The 21,360-nt window shown below is 60.5% G+C and overlaps 1 protein-coding gene across 1 annotated transcript in view; it reads right to left on the bottom strand.

The window, feature by feature from the left end:
- Nucleotides 1-21,360, bottom strand: part of CAMK2B (calcium/calmodulin dependent protein kinase II beta) — a 93,127-nt gene that overhangs the window by 42,815 nt on the left and 28,952 nt on the right. Inside the window, exon 2 of the mRNA XM_073809526.1 lies at nt 16,627-16,721. Coding sequence (XP_073665627.1) covers nt 16,627-16,721 — 95 coding nt within the window. The remainder of the gene's footprint in view (nt 1-16,626; nt 16,722-21,360) is intronic.

Raw genomic sequence — 21,360 nt, 5'->3', positions numbered from 1 at the left:
CAGGCCCCTTGGCCCTGGGAGGGCTCTGGCAGAACCGCAGGGCAGGGGCCGGGCGTTCGGGACAGACCCTCGCACCCTCCCTTGCTCCCTCCCTCACACCTTCACCTCCACATCCAACGCAGCAAGCACTCTTGTGGCCCATCCTGTGGGGGGCGGGGGGGTGGGAGGGTGGGCGGGGCAGCTACAGCATCAGCAGGCGAGATGCAGCCCAAGAGTCACCATTAGGAGGGATAAGTGGAAAGTGGCCGCAAAAGAACACAAGCGGGGTGGCTTTCACTTTTCCGTCTGTATGAAGCTCCAAAACAGGCAACAGTCAGCATAACCAGGTGGGGGGCGGATGGCTTTCCACAGATGTGAGGCCCACTCTAGAGAAGAGCAGGGGAATGGTTCTCGCAACATCCAGGACCACTGCTCGCCCGCAGGGTGGAATTACAAGGGCTGGATGTGCACGGTTGTGGGTTTGTGGGTTGCTTTGTTCTTTCACAGTGTTTCTTTTTACATATATCATTCTGAACATTTTTCAAACTTAAAGTTGCAAGAATAGTACAAAGTACTATTGGACCGCACTTCTGTATCTCTGTCCTTCCTATACATACACTTAGCTCCTCTGAAGCATGTGAAAGTAAGCCCCGCATTCGGTGTCCTTCTACCAGGTAACACTCGGTGTGTTTCATAAGAACAAGGACGTTCTCTTACATAATCTCAGGGCAGTTACCCCACTCACTAAATCCAGTGCAGATACGATACTCAATCTAACCCACAGTCTACGTTCCAATTTTGTTCCTGTCCCCATAATGTCACAGCAGATTCCTCCTGATGCGGACGGCACCTGAGCAGCTTACCCTCATGCAGATGGGGCCAGAGGAAGGCTGAGGTCAGAGAGAGACAGGAGGCTATGAGGCGGTGGGAGCAGGGGTAGTTTTCTCTGGAAAAACTGCCTGACTGCAGTCATAGATAAAAACCGGGAGAAAAATCCATGTGGGACTCCATCTTTGGAAAGCAGATAACAAACAACTATATGTTTTTACTGAATCTTGTCACCAAGGTCAGAGAGCCTCATCCAAAAAATCTGGACCTACTCCGAGGCATGTTCGGGGGGATAAATTATTTGTTTGGGGTCGAGAAGAGACACCATTACTCAGCCATAAAAAGAAACGAAATTGAACTATTTGTAGTGAGGTGGATGGACCTAGAGTCTGTCATACAGAGTGAAGTAAGTCAGAAAGAGAAAAATAAATACCGTAAGCTAACACATATATATATTTTAGTATAACACATACTAAAAAAAAAAAAAGTTTCCGATGAACCTAGGGGCAGGACAGGAATAAAGATGCAGATGTAGAGAATGGACTTGAGGACACGGGGAGGGGGAAGGAGAAGCTGGGACAAAGTGAGAGAGTGGCACGGACATATACACACTACCAAATGTGAAATAGATAGCTAGTGGGAAGCTGCCGCATAGCACAGGGAGATCAGCTCGGTGCTTTGTGCCCACCTAGAGGGGTAGGATAGGGAGGGGATATGGGGATATATGTATACGTATAGCTGATTCGCTTTGTTATAAAGCAGAAACTAACACACCATTGTAAAGCAATTCTACTCCAATAAAGATGTTAAAAAAAAAAAAAAAGAAGAGACACCAGGCTGCCCAGCCCAGGTGCTGGTGTCCACCCCACGGCCACGCAGGTCACTGACACTCCCGGCTGTCCCCTTTCCATATTGGGCCCAGCAGCACTCAGCCAGAGAGCAGCTCTGAAACTCTGCATCACAACACGTGGTCCGAGCTGGTAGGAGTCCAAGTGTGTACATCACATCAAGATAGTAATTGCTTCACTCTGGGTGGCAGAATTACGGGTAATTTTTATTCTTTATATTTTTTCCCCAACTTGGACAACAATCTTGTGTTACTTTTATCATAGGGAAAAATATTGGGTTTTTTTAGAAGTTTGATCCTGTCTCCAGGGAGCACAAAGCCACTAGTTAAATATGATGAGGGTGTGTCATAAAACCCACTATGGTAACATTTGCCCTGGAATTAAAAATCTAAGCTGATATTCCATGATCTCAGATGGGAACCAGAAGCCACAAGAAGGGGCTGGAGGAGGAGGCTGTCCCTCTCCGGCCCAGGAGGCCCATCACGGGCCCAACACGTGGCCATGTGAGGAAGAATCCAGCATCCTAACTCTGCCTGCATCCTATGATTTTCTTTCTACGAAGTTGAGGCATCATTTCTGAATGTCCAAATGAACATCGTAAAACCCACCATAGACATGGTGGGTTTAATTTAACCCAGTCTGGTTGGCAGGAAGTGTGTCCTGGCTCTAAACCACCAGTGGGAACCTGGGAGGACACCTCCACCCCACCGCCGTCCCCCAGCGGACAGCAGGACGTGGGACCGGCCAGCAACCCCGGGCAAGCCCTGTGACCTCTCAGAACTGCCACACCTACTCATCCCTGCCAGCCTCCCTCCTTTCCGGGGCCCTGGCCCCAGGGACCTGCCTGGACTCAGAAGACCACGGCAGTGACCACCAAGCAGGCCCGTGGAGAGAAGGCAGTCAAAAGGCTGCCCATCCCACCCAGGACCCATCAGCACCCCGGGTACCCCAGCCCAGTACCCCCTCCTGAGGGAGGTCCCAAGAGTCCTCCTGCGCAGCCAGACCCTGCCCTGCCCACCGCAGTGATGGGCAGGCAGCAGGTGACCCCAGGAGGGGCCAACCAGGCACCTGCCAGGGCTGTGGAGGCCCCGGTGCCAAGAGGCTCGAAAGGGCCCTCCCAGGGCTGTGGCCTGGTGCCCTGAGGGTCCGGGTGCCCGGAGCTGCCCTGAGGCCCAGGCACCTGTTGCTCGTGGCCCTGCTACCACGTCGGCTGGCGTTTTGTTACGGAACATTGGGACGTGTCTCGGAACGTGAGCCACACCTGTGCAGTTTTGAACGCAAGGACGAGTGAGCCCCGAGAACCCACCCACCCCACTGACACCCCCGTGCATCCTGTCCCCAGAGGGCGTTGGGCCCCCTTTCCAGGGTCGGTCCCTGCATCACCCCTCACGTGCCCTGTCTCTGGGGTCTGAGGGCGACCTCTGAAATAGGACATGGAAAAATGGGGAGCCAGGGAATGAGGGCACAAGCTAAGCTCCCCGCCAGCCTCCAGAACCCCACCCTGTCAAGGCGAGACCTCTCCGCCCTCCTCCCCGCCACAGACCCAAGGCCAGCACTGACCGTGTCCCGGGGACCCATGGGACACTGGTCCTGGGTCCCAAGGAGCAGGTGCAGCAGTGTTGTGATCCCTGAGGACAGCGGAGTCGGGGTGCGGGGGCTGGTGCTGCCTGAAGGAGACTCAAGGGTGGGGCGCCGGAGTGGGGCTTTGGAGGAGCGTGCCATTCATGCGGGCACAGACTCGGTTCTCACACCCCCTCTGATGTGAAGCTCTAGGGAACCCCTGAGTTCAGCCATCTCTTAAATGCTCGGGTGCCTGACAGATCCACACCCCACATGGAGACCAGCCTAAGTGCCTGCGGGCCTGTAGCCAAAAAGCGACCGTCTTGCGTCTGGGGCAACCTGACGTGCACGCGACACTTACACTTGCTCCCGCGAGGGGGCCGGCAGAGGCAGAAACAAGCTACTTATTTCTCCTAGCAGAGAAACACCCCATCGATAAAACACGGCATTCATTTATACTCTATAAAAGCGCTTATCAAACAAAACAAAAAGCACTTTACTCAAAGACACCAGCGACACTGGACCTGCCATCACCAGCTGTCACCCGCCTGAGCTCCTGTCGCAGCCCCTGAGGCTCCAGACCCTCAGCTCTGTGGCCCGTGCCCCAGCAACGCGGGACCTGGAAGCTTCTGGGTGATTCTGCCTTGATCTCTGTGCAGGCCCACCCTGCACTCTGGGGGTCCCCGAGGTGTGGCGCCGGGTGACCCGGGAAAGGAGGTGGCCCCGTGCAGCCCTGCACGCCTCACGCTGGGTGCACACCCCACACAGGATGGCAGCTCCCAGACCCCAGGAGCCCCCAGGAGGCGGGGAGGGGCCCGCTTGGGGTTGTCACTGTGCCCTGGCTGGCACCCACCGCTGCGAAGGGGATGGGTCAGGGGACCCCAAGGGGCAGGAAGAGACAGGCGCTGCCACACGTGACCACAGGGGGGCGCTGTCCACCCACTCTAAGCGTTAACTTTGACTTCAATAACTCCCCGTGGAATGGCAGAGAGACTCAAACCGGCTCTTCCCCGCCACAAACTAACTCATCAACAGGGCGAGTCCTCCCAGGCAGGGACCCCCAGGTGGGGGCAGCCGGAGCTGAGTCAAGAATGAAGAGGTAGCAGCTGAGGGCAGGGCGGGAGATGCCACCCTTGGAGGTGGGAGAGGATGTCCGTGGGCCCTGCTGCACCCTGCAGGGTGGGGCGCACCGCAGGGTCGAGAAACAGGCACCCAGAGGAGCTCAGAGCCCCCGAGGCTGGTGGCCTCCCTCACAGCCCCCCAGTGACGGCCGCCTTCCCAGCCGCCACCTGCTCCCTGGCTGTGGGTGACTCACAGCAGAGCGGGGCGGTTGGAGGGTGAGAGGAGTCAGGAGAAGGGCAACGGAGGGACGTGGGTGGGTGCCTGGCCCCTCGCCAGCTGCCACGAGCGGCAGCAGTGCCGTCACCGGCAGAAGGACACCCGCGAGGCGCCGGGCACGGGCAGAGGAAGGACGGGGCGGTGGGGGGAAGACAGGAGGCCCAGCCGTGAGGAGGGGCTGCCACGCTCTCCCCGGGGCTCGGCCTAGGACAAGTGCGGCCACGTCCCGGGAAGTCAGGAGTAAGGACAGGTCAGGCTGGACCGAACATGAAACCCCGCGTGGAAAGCCCACACCACCTGGCACGTGGAGGGGTTCAGGAATGCTCTCTCCTCCCCGATGCCTACTGGACCCCCCTAGGCCCTGGGGCCGGGCGGGCTGTGTTCACTGGGGAGACCCCACCTGCACAAGGGTCTCTGCGGGCTTCTGCATTTCCCCCCCCTGCCCACCCTGGCTGGAGGATGACCTGGCCAGGGAGAGCTGGGGACGAGGGGATGGCAGAGGGCTCTGCTGGGGTCCTGGCCTGGGACATGGGAGGCTGGGACACGTCAGGGAACCGGCTGGAGATCGTGGGCCACCGTGGCTGCTGCCCAGGACACTCCGCCAAACTCAGCAGCTCCTGGACACCAGTCAGCAGGGATCTGAGCTTCAGGTTGGGGTCAGGCCCCCGCCCCGGGGTCACCATCCACTTCTGCACTGAAGCATAGACGCCCACCCCTTGTGGCCAAGGCCCCAGGGGAGAAGGATGCCCACGGCGAAGGGGTGGACAGGCTGCGGGGTGTGGGAGTGTGCGTGTGGCCAGGCCCCAGAGGGTGACTTGTCTACAGAATCACCTTCCTGAACACGCAGCATGGGGGTGCGGGTGTGGCTGGAGGACGGCAGCTGCGGGGAGTCCAGGCAGCAGCCCCTGCCCTTGGCTGCCTCGCCTGTCCTCACCCAGGTGGGTGTGACCAAAGGCCAGGCGTCCTGCACCAGCCAGAGACAGTGCCTCCCCTCCCCGGGGGGGGAGGTCAGATGCCCATGTTGCCCACCTCAGGAGGTCCGAGGACAGCCGTAGCCTGCAGGGCTAGGGGCAGCTCCCACGTCCCATCCTGGCTGTCCAGCTGTTGGCTCCACAGGGTCGGGGGCTGCCCAGGCTCCTGTTCCTTCCAGGCTAACCCAGCAGTGAACCCAAACAAACGTCGTCAAGCTGGGGTGTGGCAGGCTCGCCTATGGGCCGGGCTCGGGTGGCCACTGGGACACGGGACACAGGGCCCTGAACGGGACCAAGTCTTGTTCTCTGAGTCTGTTTCCCATGTGTGAAAAGGGTTGGGGGGTGTTCCCAGGGATAGGTCATGGAAGAGAGGAAACCCCAGCTGCTGGCCCCTCCCCGCTGCCTGCCCACAGAGCTGGGCACCTGGCCTGTCATCCTCGCTGCTGTTCTCGCTTCCCTCCTCCAGCCTCCGTCCAACACGACACTCAGGACCCCAGCAGTTGTCTCCTCTCCAGGGGCTTCTATTCTTCCAAAGGGAGGTGGGGGTCCACGGCTGCATTGGACAAGGGCAAGGACCCATTGTCCCCAGGTGACCCGCGTCACTGGGCCCCGGGATGCGTCATCCGGGGTTCCCTCCTCTCCTTCCCACCCGTCTCCACCACCTACGCCATCGGATGGCACAGAGAGCTTTCTAGACTCTTCAGACGCTCACGGATATCCACATCCCACTTCATGCGGGCTCACGGTAATCACTGCCCAGCATCAACTCCTTCACTCAACGTGTCCCAAAGCTGTCAGGCTCCAGGGGAACAGAGCGCGGGAACACGGGCCGGAAGCTCTTGTGGTTCCAAGCTGCTGAGTCAGACTCTGATAGGACATCCTGGACATTCACAGCAGCCAGCGGGGTCCACAGCAGCGCCCACGGCACCCTCCAGCCTGCGCACCTCGCCCTCCCACCTACAGTCCTGCCCTCAGGGTCCCAGGAAGGGGATGAGCAGGCCCGGGGGTGGGTGGACCAGGGCAGACAGAGGCCAGTTCAAGTGTAAGCACCGGCACCTGCTGACCCTGGAGGCTCCCGCCTCAGCTTCAGCCCCTTTCTGGGTGCAGCAGGGACAGACTGCAGGAGAAGACAGGGCTTTCGGGAAGGACGTCCCCAAGCCAGGGCCTCGGGGGCTCTCGCCTCCTGACAGGGCTCGGGGGCTGGCACATGTGGGAGCGACCCCAGGGGCAGCGCAGGGTCCTGCAGCGGGGTCTGACCATCCGGTCACTGTCAAGGGGTACAAGCTGGTTCAGGAGCTGGAAGAAGGTCACAGGGGAGCGTTGCCCCGGGACCCTGGTCGCTCCTCTGCTCCAGAGCACGAGAGCGTCTGCGGGTGGCCTCGGATTAGCCTCTGCTGTCTGCTCTTCGGCTCTCCAGGGCTCCCCGCGACATAGGGCTGTTATTAACATCGCCTCCAACTTTCAGATGTAGGATGCGGCACAGGAAGGCTGTGGGGTGGGGCATCAGAGCTGGGCCACCAGCCAGGGGGGCTGGCATGGAGACCTCAGCCATCCTATGGTCTTTCTCCTGGGGCTTCTCAAGCCTTCAACGGGCTAACATGCTTGACCCCAGCCTCCTCACCCAGGGAGCATCTAGGGCCCTGGGGGCATCCCATCCTGCTCTGCATCCAGCACTGGGGTCCCCAGGAAGGTCTAGTCACGCTTCAGGCCCTGGCGGGCACTGGCAAAGCCATGATTATGAAAAGAGCAGCTCCCATAGTTTCCTGTGTGTGTTTTCTTTTTAAAAGGCAGCACGCAACCAGCCATGATGACACCAGCGTCACCTGGCAGCCACACAGCCCAGGGAGGGCACCTGTGTGGGTCCTGCAGCTGCCACTGCCTCGTTGGGACAAAGAAAGGGCCCTCGAGGGGCAAGGACAAGCTGCCAGGTGTATGGGAGCTGGGCCAGCGACCTGCTGCTCCCCACACCGCAGCGCTGAGGCCTCTGAGCTGTTAGCTGGCCACGTGGTCCCCAGAGCCCTCCCTCTGCGGTCCCCGTGGCCCTTCAGCTGCTCCTCCATGGGAACAGATTCGCCCTCTTCAGGCTCAGAGCCGTCATCACCCAACACGGGGCACAGCTCAGCTCTGAAACAGACGTGGCATTTCATGATGTAAGGCCTGGCACTGAGGCCCCGTGTGATGTGCTGCCCTGATGTCTGATGAAACCGGGAGGGCCCGAATGGCCTAGCTGTAGGCTTCCCCAGCCCGCTCACCCAGCCAAGCGGCCCTCCTCCCAGGCAGACCAGGAGCAGAGCAGACCCATCCCCAACTGGTGGCCTCGGTCCCCTGCCAGCAAGGAATTATTCAAACAAGCAACCACATTCCCCTGGGGCAGCCAGGGGCACCCCACTCTCTGGTCACCTGCTCATTCTGCCCCAAGTGCACCCGAAGTGGCCTGCGTGACGTGCAGTGTCCTCCCCGGGCTCTGAGCCTGTGTGACACAGACTGCTGTCCATCTCAGCTGTCTGGGGTCCCCATCCTGTGTTTGGTCATGCCCACGACCCTAGGGCGGGCTCCCACGCTGACTAATAGGCAAAAAGGAGGTGATGTGAATAAAAATGACTACCTCTCGAGTCCTCAGTTGTGTCAACTGTAAAATGGGACAGTAGCACCCTCCAGTACAGTAGGGCAATGGTGACAGCAGGAGCCCACCAGTGGCCTCCTCCTTTCCTGCTTCCTTCCCCAGCCCCAGTGCAGTACGTCCTATGCCGGGGCTGGGGTCTCATCACAGCCCACCCCAAGATAGCACCCGTGACACTGCCACAGCACGGCGTGCTTTCCAGGCTAGGGCATGGCCCCCAGAGGGTGCAGGGCTTATTCTGTCAGGGTCCTACTCAGACTCAGCAAGGCCTCTGGGACGCCTCCCTCCCACCAGCCTCCTCCTTCCATCTGTAGTTACTGGTGGCCCAGACCACCACCTCCCAACAGACCCCTCCTCCAGCTCAGTTCTTGAGTTGGAAGCGCTCTGCTCCCCCTACCCCTTCATCATGTTCATTAGGGACTTACTGTGCGCAAAGCACAGCCTTGGGCTCAGGGAGGGAGACCAAGAGGCCCCTGCGCCCCGCCCCCCCCCCGCCCCCGGAGCTGGGAGACAGGCTGTGCGGAGACAGACAGCCAGCCTGCTGGGAGCCGGGGGCTGCCGTGCTGACCAAGACGGCGGGTCCTCAAGCCTGTGGCTGCCCCTCTGACCCTACGCTCACCTCCAGGGGGGCCCTTGGTGCATGTGGGGTGCACAGGGCTGCCGGTAAGGACCCCCCCAGATTTGGGGAATGACAGGAATGGCTGATAAAACAACCCCACAGGGGCCCAGGAGTTCGTGGAGATTTCCTCCCAGTAACCCTGGACCAGTCCCCCTTTTAGGCGCTGCCACCTCCCCACCCTCTCTTGACCCTCTACAGCTCAATGGGGTGGGCACCGCTGTGGCCTGAGTTCACAGAGCATCGCTATCAGGCCCCCCCAGCCCCTGGGACTCAGGGTTCACAGAGGCAGCCATGCCCCAGAAACAGACACACCCCAGAACCAGGGAACAGGGCCACGGAGCTGCCACATTCTCCTCCTCACAGGTGAGGCCACCAAGCACACGGAGGGGGTGTCCACCAGGACCCCTGCCCACACAGCCTGGCCTCCACCCCCCCTTTCTTCTCCTCTCCTGCCTTCACTCCAGTTTGGGGAAGTTCTGACTTAGCCTGTTTGAATAATGAATTAACGACAAAGACCTCTTCTCTCAACAACTCTGTTTGGCATTGCCTGATAAAACACAAAATGACCAGTTAAATCTGAATTTCAGGTAAGCAACAAGTTTTTTTTCATATACATATGTCCCAAGTTCAGATAAATAATTTTCTAATACAAGTATGTCCCGTGCAGTTTGGGACGTATTTGTCTTCAAAGATTTTTCACAGCCTATCTGAAATTCAAATTACTTCTAAATCTGGCCACCGCAGCCGGTTCCCTCATTGCTCCCCCATCCTCTCCCTGGCATGGGACTGGGGGAGGGTCCCCCCCGCCCACAGGGGCCCCCAACTTTCCCTCTTCCTCCCTCCCCACCTGCAGATGGGCACCCCCAACTCCGCAAAAACCCAAGTCCTGGCAACAGAACCCGGGAGGGATGGGTCTGTCCAGTTAAAGACTGAGCCTGGGGCCAAGGAAGGGACCCTCCTACTCCACCCACCTTCCGGGTCCCTAGGAAGACCCCTCCCACTACCCAGCGTCCCCTGGAGCCCCGATTCGAGAGCAGGGTCGATCAAAAGCTGGCTGGGGGTTTGGGACATACTTATTCTAAAAAAATATTGTTTATCTGAAATTCGGACATTATACGGTGAGGCCCTGACTCCGCCCCTGGGACGCTAGGAGCTGCCAGGGAGGGGCAGGGGCGGGGCCGCGGAATAGGCGGGAGGGGTGCCCAGGCTGGGGAGGGGTGCCCGAGGGGGGAGGGGGGAGGGGAGGGGAGGGGGGAGGGGAGGGGAGGGGAGGGGAGCCCAGCGCCCGCGGCGCATGCTCAGCCGACCCTGCAATGCGGCGCCGCGTCCTCCGGTAACCCAGTTCCGCGGATTCCCCCGCGCCCGTTATCCTCTGACTCGGTCGTCTTCCCGTTTGTGGGTCGCGGGGGGCCGACAGCAAAGCGGCAGCGCCGGCTGCAGCAGGAAAGCCCCCGGTTCCTGCTGGGCGAAGGCTTCCGGGCAGGTTTGGCCGGGGTGCAGGCTCAGCCCCAGAGCCCCTAGGGGCCAGACAGCTCCGCCCTGTCACAGCTCCGGCAGGGGTGCCCCCCAAGGCAGAAGGGGCCACACAGGCCCTGCGGAGGGGGTGGCCCCAGGTGAAGGTAGCTGGGGGTAAACTGGGCATCAGCCTGGGGGCGGGAGGAGGCTCAGAAGTGAGCCCCAGATCTCAACGTCTGTGGCCTGTCTCACCTGTGCGCTGAGTCCCTCACCTGTGCGGTGACTCCCTCACCCGGGCGGTGACTCCCTCACCCGGGCCGTGAGCCCCACCTATGCAATCAGCCTCCCACCTGTGAGGTCAGCACCACCTGTGAGGTCAGCTCCCCACCTGTGAGGTCAGCCCCCCACCTGTGAGGTCAGCCTCCCACCTTTGAGATCAGCCCCCTACCTGTGAGATCAGCCCCATGCCTGTGAGGTCAGCCCCCCACCTTTGAAATCAGCCCCCCACCTGTGAGGTCAGCCCCCCACCTGTGAGGTCAGCCTCCCACCTTTGAAATCAGCCCCCTACCTGTGAGATCAACCCCATGCCTGTGAGGTCAGCCCCCCACCTTTGAAATCAGACTCCCACCTGTGAGATCAGCCCCCTACCTGTGAGATCAGCCCCATGCCTGTAAGGTCAGCCCCCACCTTTGAAATCAGCCCCCCACCTGTGAGGTCAGCCCCCCACCTTTGAAATCAGACCCCCACCTGTGAGATCAGGCCCCTACCTGTGAGGTCAGCCTCCCACCTGTGAGGTCAGCCCCCCAACTGTGAGGTCAGCCCCCCACCTTTGAAATCAGACCCCCACCTGTGAGATCAGGCCCCTACCTATGAGGTCAGCCCCCCACCTGTGAGGTCAGCCTCCCACCTGTGAGGTCAGCCCCCCATCTGTGAGGTCAGCACCCCACCTTTGAAATCAGCCCCCCACCTGTGAGGTCAGCCCCCCACCTATGAGGTCAGCCCCCGACCTGTGAGGTCAGCCTCCCACCTGTGAGGTCAGCCCCCCCACCTGTGAGGTCAGCCCCACACCTGATCCACCCTGGGTCCTCCGCAGCTGGGTGAAATCTAGAGCCGCCCGTGTCCCAGGCTCTGCTCATTACGGCTGTGGGATCCTGAGCACGTCTCTGCTTCTGTGGGACTCAGTTTCCTCGTCTGTGGAATGGGGCGCCCACCACCGACCTCGTGAAAACTGCTGCTGAGGGTCAGGACACAATAAACGCCTAAGCCCTCGTTCCTGTGCAGGGTCCTTCCCCCGAGTTCAGCTGCAGGCCGGGGTCATTTCTGGGACACCTGCTCCCTGGACACTGGGGGCCAGTAAGAACTAATGGAGCTCAGTCCATGGGGCTCCCTGCAAAGGCCAACAGACCAGCCCCTTAGTGCTGGCAGTGAGCGGGGGGAGGGGGAGGGGGAGGGGACGCAGGAGCAACAGGAAACCTTTGTAAGCCTCATGGGCCCATGCTCTCCTTATCCCCCCACCCCGTCAATTAATTTTCCTCTGACTGCTTTTGTTAACAGTTTAATAATCTCCCATTATTCAGTACATTCACAGCCTCTGAATGCCTCACAGTCCTCTATTTAATTATTAAATTAAAAAAATCTAACTCTTCCTGCCTTGGGCCCAAGCTGGGTATAACCTGCAGTGTCCTCGTGGCCTCAAGGACTGCCAGCTACCGGGTGGGACAGTGTTTGTGTGTCCAGCACCAGCATCGTCCTCCTGCTGCTCTCCTTATCCCTGGAAGCCTTGAAGGACTAAGCCTGTCTCCTCAGCCCAGGAGTGGACACCCTCCCTGCAGTGCTGAGTGAGCCCGCTCCACACTGCACTGAATATGAAGCCGGCACAAGTGGGGCCTCCCCTCTGGCCTCTGGGTCCAGTCTCCACTTCCCCACTCTCCCTCTTTCTAGGGCGCTTGCCTGGCGTCCTCCTCCCCACCCATGGGCCGCTCCCCTCCACTCGCGCCTTCCAGGACAACAGGTGGGGCAAGCATCTCTGAAATGGCCTTTGTGGGAAGGGGACCGGTCTGGCATCAGGACCCTCTGCTGGGAGCATGTTGGACCCTGCAGAACACAGGTGCAGGCTGCACGGTGGTCACCAGGATTCAGGGAGGAGCAGTGGGCTCCAGGCCTCCCCTCCCTGCTTCCCCACCACCCTCAGTCTTCACCATGAAACTTCTCCTGAACTTGGACCTCCCAAATGCTCAGCCGCTCAGGGACCAGGGGCCTCCCCTGCAAACCCCACCCTGCAGCAAACCCTCTTCTAGACCTCACTCCACCCAGTCCCTATCCCAACTTCACACCTGGGAGACTAACCTCACTCCAGCACAGACTACACATCTGCTCTTTCAAAATCCATTCACTCGGGCTTCCCTGGTGGCGCAGTGGTTGAGAGTCCGCCTGCCGATGCAGGGGATGTGGGTTCGTGCCCCGGTCCGGGAAGATCCCACATGCCACAGAGCGGCTGGGCCCGTGAGCCGTGGCCGCTGAGCCTGCGCGTCCAGAGCCTGTGCTCCGCAACGGGAGAGGCCACAACAGTGAGAGGCCCGCGTACCACAAAAAAAAAAAAAAAAAAAAAAAATCCACTCACTCAAAACATTCATTCATTCATTCAAAAACATGGAGAGCTCAGCACCAGTCAGGGCCTGAGCAGGGTGTGGAAGACACAGTGGTGAATGAAACAGATGAGGTCCTGGTGGTCTCGTGGAAGAGACAGCCAAAAAATAAAAACAGGGTGCTTAGGTCCCAGATTCCCACTGGAGGCTCAGGGGAAACCCCTCTGAGGAAGTGCCATCAACAGGAGTTAAGCAGATACAAAGTTTAGGAACAGCATTTCCAGAGAGAAGGCAGGTGCGAAGGCCCTGGGGTGTACAGAACCAGAAAAGACCAAGTGCCTGAGCAGAGCTGCTGGGAGGTAAGGAGAAGACAGGGCCAAAGGCTGAGTGTCAGGCCAGGTGAGAACTTTGGGTTTTATGGAGCCAGTCCCCAAAGGCTGGTAAGGAGAGGGTGGGATGTTCCTACGTGTGTTTTCCCAGGCTCTGGGCCGGGAAAGGCCCAGAGACGAACCCACTGCATTTGCCCTCAAGGAGCAAGTGATCAATGAAGAAATGTCTAAGGTGACTGCTTCGGGACCTGGGGGGTTCCAAGCTGGATGTGAGGGCCCAGGGAGGCTTCCTGGAGGAGGAGTCCTGGAGCCTGCAGGCTGGGCAGGATAGTCGGGAAGAAGGCAGCAGGTGCCCTGGCAGCACCACACTCAGCCAGCTCCTTCCAAGCACCTTAGTCCTTCTCTCACCCTCACAATGCCCCTCTGAGGTAGATATCAGATTTATCCCAATTTTACGGCTGGGGAAACTAAGGTACAGGGTGGCTAAGTAACATGGCCAGGGTCATACAGTAAGGTGGTCAGGGCCGTGCGGCGACAAGACCAAACCCAGCAGCCTGGCTGCCCCCATTGCTGGTCCACACTCAGCGTAAAGATGAGGGTCGGGGGCCCAAGACCCTCTCCCCTCACCCCTTCCGCTGCCCACTCAGCTCGGAAAGCCCCGAAAGGGGCTGGAGAGGGTCAGAAGATCCCTGGGTCCCTGCACAGGGAAGTGCCAGTTGTTTCTTGAATCCTTTTCCGTTACAGAAACATGCTGAATCCTATGGGTGAAATGGTGGCCGGCCTGGGATCTGCTGCAAGATATATGGGCAGGGGTGGGAGATGGGGAGGGTTAGAGATGAAAACTAAATTGCCTGGGAGCTGGAAACTGTTGTGTCGAAGCTGGGGGCTCCTTCTATCATTTTTTCTATATTTGGGGATGTTTGAAATTTTCCATAATGACGAGGTAAACGGGGGGAACAAATGCCCAAGACCTCCACAGACCTGGGCAATGCAGGGGCCCAAGAGTAGAGGCAAAGCAGGGGGTGTCCTGGCTTCCCTGGCCCGGAAAGTGGTCCCGAGGGAAGGTGACAACAGACAAGGGCTGGCTACTTCGATTCCAGACCAGTCCGGGCTGGCGGCGCTGCCTGCCACCATCCAACCCAGGCTACGCCCAGCCAGGAAGGAGACTGAGGCCAGGCGCAGGGCTGACGGAGCCCCAGGTCTGCACAGCTCCACAGCGGTGCCCTTAGCAGGGGTCTCCGGGGGCCCAGCCTCCGGGACTCAGTGGAAAGCAGGCTGGCTCTCAGGAAGTGGGCAGCAGGCCTGCTACTGCAGGGGTGGAAGAAAGAGCAGGTTGTAATTGTGGAGCACGAAAGGAATTTGACTTCCACTGCTTTTTTTTTTTTTTTTTTGCGGTACGCGGACCTCTCACTGTTGCGGCCTCTCCCGTTGTGGAGCACAGGCTCCGGACGCGCAGGCTCAGCGGCCATGGCTCACGGGCCCAGCCGCTCTGCAGCACGTGGGATCTTCCCGGACCGGGGCACGAACCCGTGTCCCCTGCATCGGCAGGCGGACTCTCAACCACTGCGCCACCAGGGAAGCCCTTCCACTGCTTTTGATCCTCCCGATTTATAGAACACTTTGAGGATATAAACAGGGGAGCATGAGGTTCCTTGAAAGGAGCTGCGTGATTCCACGGAAACATACACAGGTGGTTTTCTGCCTGAGTTCCACAAACTCCTATTCATCCTTCAAGACCCATCCAACCTCCCTGTTCTGTCCCCTGTGCTCCCACCCCTCGAATGGGGCTGTAGTGGCTTGTTTGGGTCTGTTTGCTCATCACCCCATCCTCAGTGCTGGGCACTGACTGGGAGAGGCTAGGTAAAGCTGGTGGATGAGTGAGGGTGTCCCTCATGAGTCCATGGGACCTCTGAAGGTGGGCTCTCTCTCCTCCTGTGGCCTGGCACAAGCCTATGGAATGAAGCGGAATGTTCCTCCTGCTTTAGAAACTCCACGGACACACTGTGCGGACACATCCTCCCGAAAACATGTGACGCTGGTGGCTCACCACCGCCGCACACCCAGTGTCAGGAAACACGGACGCTGCCCTGCATCTGACGGCACCACGCACACAGCAAACGCTCGGTAAATATTAGCTTGTGCATTATGATTACGATCGCAGTTTAGCTGCGGGATCTGAGCTTTCCCGACACGAACACCCCAGGGCTGTCTGGCTCGCAGACTCCTGTCTCTGCGGGGCCCTGTGTCATCCTCATCACCCGAGCACAACCAGCCCCTTGGCCAGGCTGGGACAGCAGCGCCCGCCCCTGGAAACACTCAACCCTGAAGGCCTGGGACGCAGCAGGCGCCCAAACAACACCTACACGCAGCTCAGCGAACCGCACAGCGGGCTCAGCCGCCTGCCCACACAGGCCGCCGGGCTGGAAACTGCAGACCCTACAGACGGAGGCGTTCTCAGCACCCGCCTCGGGGAGGGACTCGGGCCAGGACTGCCTGCAGTCAGGGCCTCTCTGCGGAGAAGGAGCCTCTCTGTTGGCTCAGATTTGTGTCTGGGTGTTAAGTGGGGTCATGTGTGTGCCTGGAGGTGGGAGACCGTCAGGCCAGGGGCTTAGCTCCCTCTGCCAAAGGGGTCACCCAGCCCCTCCTGTCTGACCCTGGGGCTGGAGATCCGCGGGCTCCCCACAGCACAGGGGGCGGCAGTGGTGCTGCTACCTCACTGGGACGGCCCATGCCTCCACACCCACGCTGGAGGCCCCACCAGACCCCCTGCCTGGCTCCCGGCCCCCTGTCCCCTCGGTTCTGTGCTCTGACATCACCTGCTCAGGGCGGCACCTCCGCCTTGGCCTTGTCGCCCCATGTCATCCCCTGCCCCAACGTCCCGCCTCATCCCCGCCACGTGGAACTCCACTGGATCCCCCGAGGGCAGGGGTCTGTCCGTCTGCCCAGAACGGGCCGTCCCCCAGCAAGGGCTCTCGACGGTGCTGGATGGGGTGAGGCCACACGCCCGGGGCCAGCACCAAGCCCACCCCTGCAGACCCGAGCCCTCCCCAGCATAGGCAGATGAGTCCCCACGTGCATCCCTGCGTCCGGAAGACCGGCGGGGGCTGAGTTAGGAAAAGCGCCGTTTGTGCCGCCCCTCAAGCACTGCCCTGTCACCCAAAGTCTTCAGGTCCCCGAGGCCCCCTCTGGCCCACAGTTCGTGGGCAGACGACCTTACCTGAGCACTTCAGCCACCTGGCCGCACGCCTCTCCCCGTCCAGCCCTGGGGAGGTGAGGCAGGGGCTCCACGAGCCTCCAAACCAGAGCAAGAGTGCAATTCCAGATGTGAGGGTGTGCGGGTGCCTCTCCCGGCCCCACTCGGCCACGGGCACCGTTCACGTCCCACTGCCCCCGCTCCAACTGTGCCCCCGTGAGCCACGGGCCGAGCCCGATCCCTCAGGACGGGCTCCAGCCCCGGCCCCCGGCCCTCGCCAGCCAGCACAGCCATTCCCTACCTCTGGCGGATAGCTTCTTGGTGTTGATGATCTTCGCTGCATACTCATGGCCGGTGCAGAGCTTGACACAGCGTCGGACCACAGAGAAAGCCCCCCTGGGGGAGAAATGGGAAACAGAGGCAGGGAGCCGATTAATCCCCTGGTGAACACCCAGCACCCGGTCATGAGGCCCAGCCTCTGTGCGAGGAAGGGGCGCCCCTCCCCCAAAACGACTCCCAGCCCACCCCGCCCAGTGCCAGCCCGGCAGGGGCCCCTTTCCCGGCAGCTGGCAGAGCCCAGCCGACTGGCACACCCAGCTCCTGCGAGACACCCCGCTTGGGCATCCTCATGGGCCAGCTGGACCGAGGGCCTCTAAGCGAGCATCCTCCCTCACTCTATGCCCAGGACGTGAGACCCAGTGAGTCCTCCCAGAGCAATGAACCCTGGCCCAGCTCCAGACAGCGGAATAGATTGGTGCAGCCTGCGGGGACTCTGTGAAGGTTCTGGAGGGAGGGAGAAGCATCGCATAATTAAGCTGCAAAGCTGGAGGCCAGGGCCCCCTCCCCCGGATCCTCCACCAACACTGCCCCAAGTTACAGCAGAGGCTGCAGAGGCCCATAGCAGAGGAGACGTGTACACGCCCACAGCATTAGTGCTCCTGAGAGGAGAGGGGACCAGCCTGGAGAGCCAAGAGAAGGGAACCCAGGAGAGTGGGTGACCACTGCCAAGGCCATCAAGACGTCCTGCACGTGGCCCCGAAACAGTGACCCTTGAGAGGAGGAAGTTTTGCAGGAGGCGGCACGGCAAGCCAGAGGCCAGAGAACAGGCCCGTGTGGGTCCAGGGCAGGCGTGGGGCACAGGCCGGAGGGAGCCTGGGGCCCGTCAGAAGGCCCTCCGCGGTATTCAACTTGTCACCACCGTCGGTTTAATTTGATTTGAGATCATCTTCGAAGAACATTAGACCCAGCACGTATGAGACACAGCCGGAACGGGAAATGTCTTGGGAAGGGTCCAGACTGGAGGCCGCCAGGGAGAGGTGGGCACAAAGGCCACAGGTGGCTGAGCACGTGGGGCCAGGGGGGCTGGGGACACCCCTGACCGCAGGCCCCTCCCCCGCCTTCCCTCCCCAGAGGCCCTGCAGGCACAGCCTCCATCGGAACACAGCCTCCCCCCGACCCCCGTCATAACCCCACCCCGGAGCCCTGCTGCCCACGCAGCCTGAGAAGCCCACCAGCTGCCCAAACCCGGACTCTGGGCCCCAGGAAAGCAGTGTCTTAAACAGGGAACGCTTTTTCGCTCTAATCCTGTTTGAGATCAAAACGTCATTAAGACAGACTATTCACTTCCTTGGAAAATAAATAAATATTACGCTAAATCTATTTGAACATTTTCTTAACGACCCGGGTCTTTACGATCGCTAGCTGTGCTCAGAGCCGTAGCTTTGCTTTTCCAAAGTCAGCCAGGGAACTGGGCAGCGGCTGCCTCTGCGGGACGGGGAGCCGGGGGGCACAAAATTCACTCTACATTCTCTGTCCTGTGTGATTTTCTCACTACGTGCATGGGTTACATTCTCAAAATATTCTTTTTTTATTATTATTTTAAGAAAAATAACATAAAGAAAGGATTTTTTTTTTTTGACCGGTGAGACTAGCTTGGGAGAGAGCGTGGTGAGGGGGAAAGGCCACAGGCTTCGAGCAGGTCTGGGTTCAAGGCCTGCTCTGCACCGGGTTGCACCCTCTGAGCCTCAGTTTCCCCATCCATCTAAGGAGCGGGAAAGGCTCACAGAGCCACTGCGAGGGCCGCCCGAGGCTGCGTTGGCCTCACCCTCACCAGCCCAGCCCAGCCCTGGTCTTCGAATCCGCTTCCTGCCCAGGAGGGCGGAGGGTATCACACGTACAGGGCTGAGCCGCCACCCTTCGCGTTCTGGCCCCCAAAGCGCACGGACAACCAAGCACTGGCTCACAAGCCTCCTTGGGACAGAGCTTCCTATGCCAGAATCCGACCCCACGATGCTGGAAGTTCCCAACAGCCAGAGGGCTGCTTTCAGCATGGTGGGCGCCAGGCGAGGCACCAAGGGGCCCTAGGGTGAGCTCATCCCTGGAGGGGGAAGGGACCCACGCAGCCTGTCCACCGGCTGCTGCCCAGCCAGGGTAAGTACGGGACTAAGTGACAGGGAGCCGGGAATCCTCCCTGGCGCACGGCAGGATGCGCATAAATAAAGTGAACGAGAGCCGGCAGCCAGATGGACGATCCTGGACAGGCTGCCCCACTGCCCCACATCTTCCAGCTCAGACCCTGCTCTCTCCTCCGTAGAAGGCTCTGGGTTGGTGATGAGGGCAGTGCCAAGCGGGCAGGAGCCAGACGCTGGAGGAAACCAGGAAGGCGGCAGGCACAGCTCCCGGCATCCAGCAAGCGCTCAATAATGGTGCTCACAGGCTGCACTCAGGCTGGCACAGGACCTGCTCCTGGACACAAGCCTTCCTCTCCTGGAGTCCTGCCTGCCGGCTGCGGGGGAGGGCACCTCTGGAGGCCCCTCTGGTGTAGGGCTTCTCCTGCCCCTGCTGCCCGGCCTGAAGAGAAGTTCTAGAAACAGCTGCCCGACCCCCGGGCCTGGCCACCCCTCCCTGGTCTGCCACGGGGCACCTGCACTCCAATGCCTGTCAGCTGTAAGGGGGAACCTGGGCCGGCCTGGGGTGAGGCTGTGCCGGGCCCCTGGGGAGCCCTCAGAGCTCAGTCTCCCAGCTGAAGACACGTGGAAGTCGCCAGGAAAGCTTGGCCAGGCGCCTGCGGATGCTCACGAGTTAGAGGGCTCTCGGTGACTTAACTACCCAGAGGGAGAGTGCAGGGAAGAGGCTCTGCCCCCGATGACCACCGCCCCTCGGGCAGCCCCTCAGCTCCCCTCTTCCATCCTTGAAGCCAGCCTCCCAGTCACCACCATCCCCCAGTCTCCTCCCACCCCCACCCCAGGCATCCGCCCCCTTCCTGGTCGCTCTGCTAGTTAGTCGAGGCCCATCACAAGGAAGCCCCCCAGAAGCGCCAGTGCCGTGCGGGCCATGGGCTGGGGGCCCCGACACCTTGAACATCACAGACAACAGTGAGGTCAGCAACCACCCTCCCTCAGTGCTCACAGCATCTGCCTCCCAGAAACTTACAGTCACTGAGACAACACCACGGACGAAGGGCCCGGGTCCGCATCCTAAGCGCATCCCCGCTGCCCCCAGGCAAACTCCTTTGCATCCTTCAAGACTCAATTCAGTACCTCCTCTCGGAAGTCTTTCCCAGAGCCCACAGGAAGTCAGCCTGGTCTCCTCCGGACGCCGATGCTGCACGTGTCTCGGCTCACTTTGCCCACTTCATTATAATTACTCATCTGTCCAGTTCTGGCCCTACGCTGTGGCTCTCCACATGCAATCGGGATGCTGGGGTCAGGCCCAGTGTCCAGACTGTGATAAGAGAGTAAGAGCACCACAGGTCGACTGTGGAGAGTGGAGATGCTGGACCTCAGCATGTGTCAGGCCAGCGGGACAAGAATGGGCAGCCTTCTAGAAGGACAGGGAGAGCCCGGGATGGGGCAGACTCTGGACCGCAGGCCAGCAGGAGAGGGTCACCTCCCGAGGCTTCCCTGGATGAGTGTAGGTGGGGGGATGTCTCCTGTGGAGCGGAGGTCACGGAGCCCCTGATCGAAGCAGGAGGCTCCCCACCGTACCCACAGATAGGCTGAGATGAAGATGCAGAAGCACACACAGACAGGGCGGACAGTGGACTGCATCCGGGTGGGACCTGCCTGCGCTGCCCGACACTCCGACCGTCCACGAACGGCGTGGCGGGTGGTGGCCGGCTGCAGCGTCAGCAAGGTCACCCAGCCGCAGCTTGTGGGGGAGAAGCCAGGAAGGTGGGGGTCTGGGTGAGGGTGAAGGTCAGGGAGGGTGAGGGTGAAGGTCTGGGTGCGGGTGAAGTTGCCTGGGAAGAGGGTGCGCCTGGTGGGGGGACCCCCTGAACCTCGAGGTCGCCACACAATGCCCGGTGTGGCACGTACTGCTGCGCTTGGGTTTCGAGTGATCTGAATAACGTGCTCAGAGGAGGAGGCTCCCGGGCACCAAGCATGTCATGGGGCTTTTAAAAATCAGGTAAAGCTAATGAAAGGAAGAAAACACTCTTTCAGTCCTTGCCGGCTGGTGGATCAGAAAGTGCTCTCCTGTCTGCTGTGGGACCACAACACCAGAGAGGCCGGCCAGAGAGAGGGGGACGTTAACGCCAGAGCTGCCTGGGGTCTGGTTTGCTGCAGGTGGGCGCCCAGCACTGCTGTGGCCGCGTGGACCCACGGTGGCACCCGAGGGTCAGTCTCTCGCCAGCGAAGGGGGTGACTGGCCCCTGCACACCGGGCAGACGCAGTGAGCCAGCCAGCGGCTCCCCATCCCCTTTACTCTCTCTTTGCTCCCCGTCCAACCTGTGGCCATGCCTCTGAGCTGCCCCCGTGACCGCCTGCCCGCTGCCACCTGGAACTTGCCCCTGACACTGATTACCTGCAGCCCCCATGGAGGCCCCCACTACGCCTGCTTTGGGGACCTGTCCGCTCCCTGCTCTGTTGGCCGAGCCCAGCTGCCCCGCCTGCCCTCTGCCCGCTGCCCGCTGAGCCGAGCTGGTGTTGGTGGGAGAGGCTGCTGGGGCGGGAGGGTCCGGTCTTGCCCTGTCCCCACGGCAGGGACACAGAAGCGCTGACCACGGATGCTGCTCTCGGGACCCTGCGTCCGGGGC

Source organism: Tursiops truncatus, chromosome 9, assembly GCF_011762595.2.
Source record: "Tursiops truncatus isolate mTurTru1 chromosome 9, mTurTru1.mat.Y, whole genome shotgun sequence".
In the NCBI taxonomy this organism is placed as follows: Eukaryota; Metazoa; Chordata; class Mammalia; order Artiodactyla; family Delphinidae; genus Tursiops; species Tursiops truncatus.
Note: the sequence above shows the minus strand (reverse complement) of the source record. Positions and strands in the feature narration are given on the sequence as shown.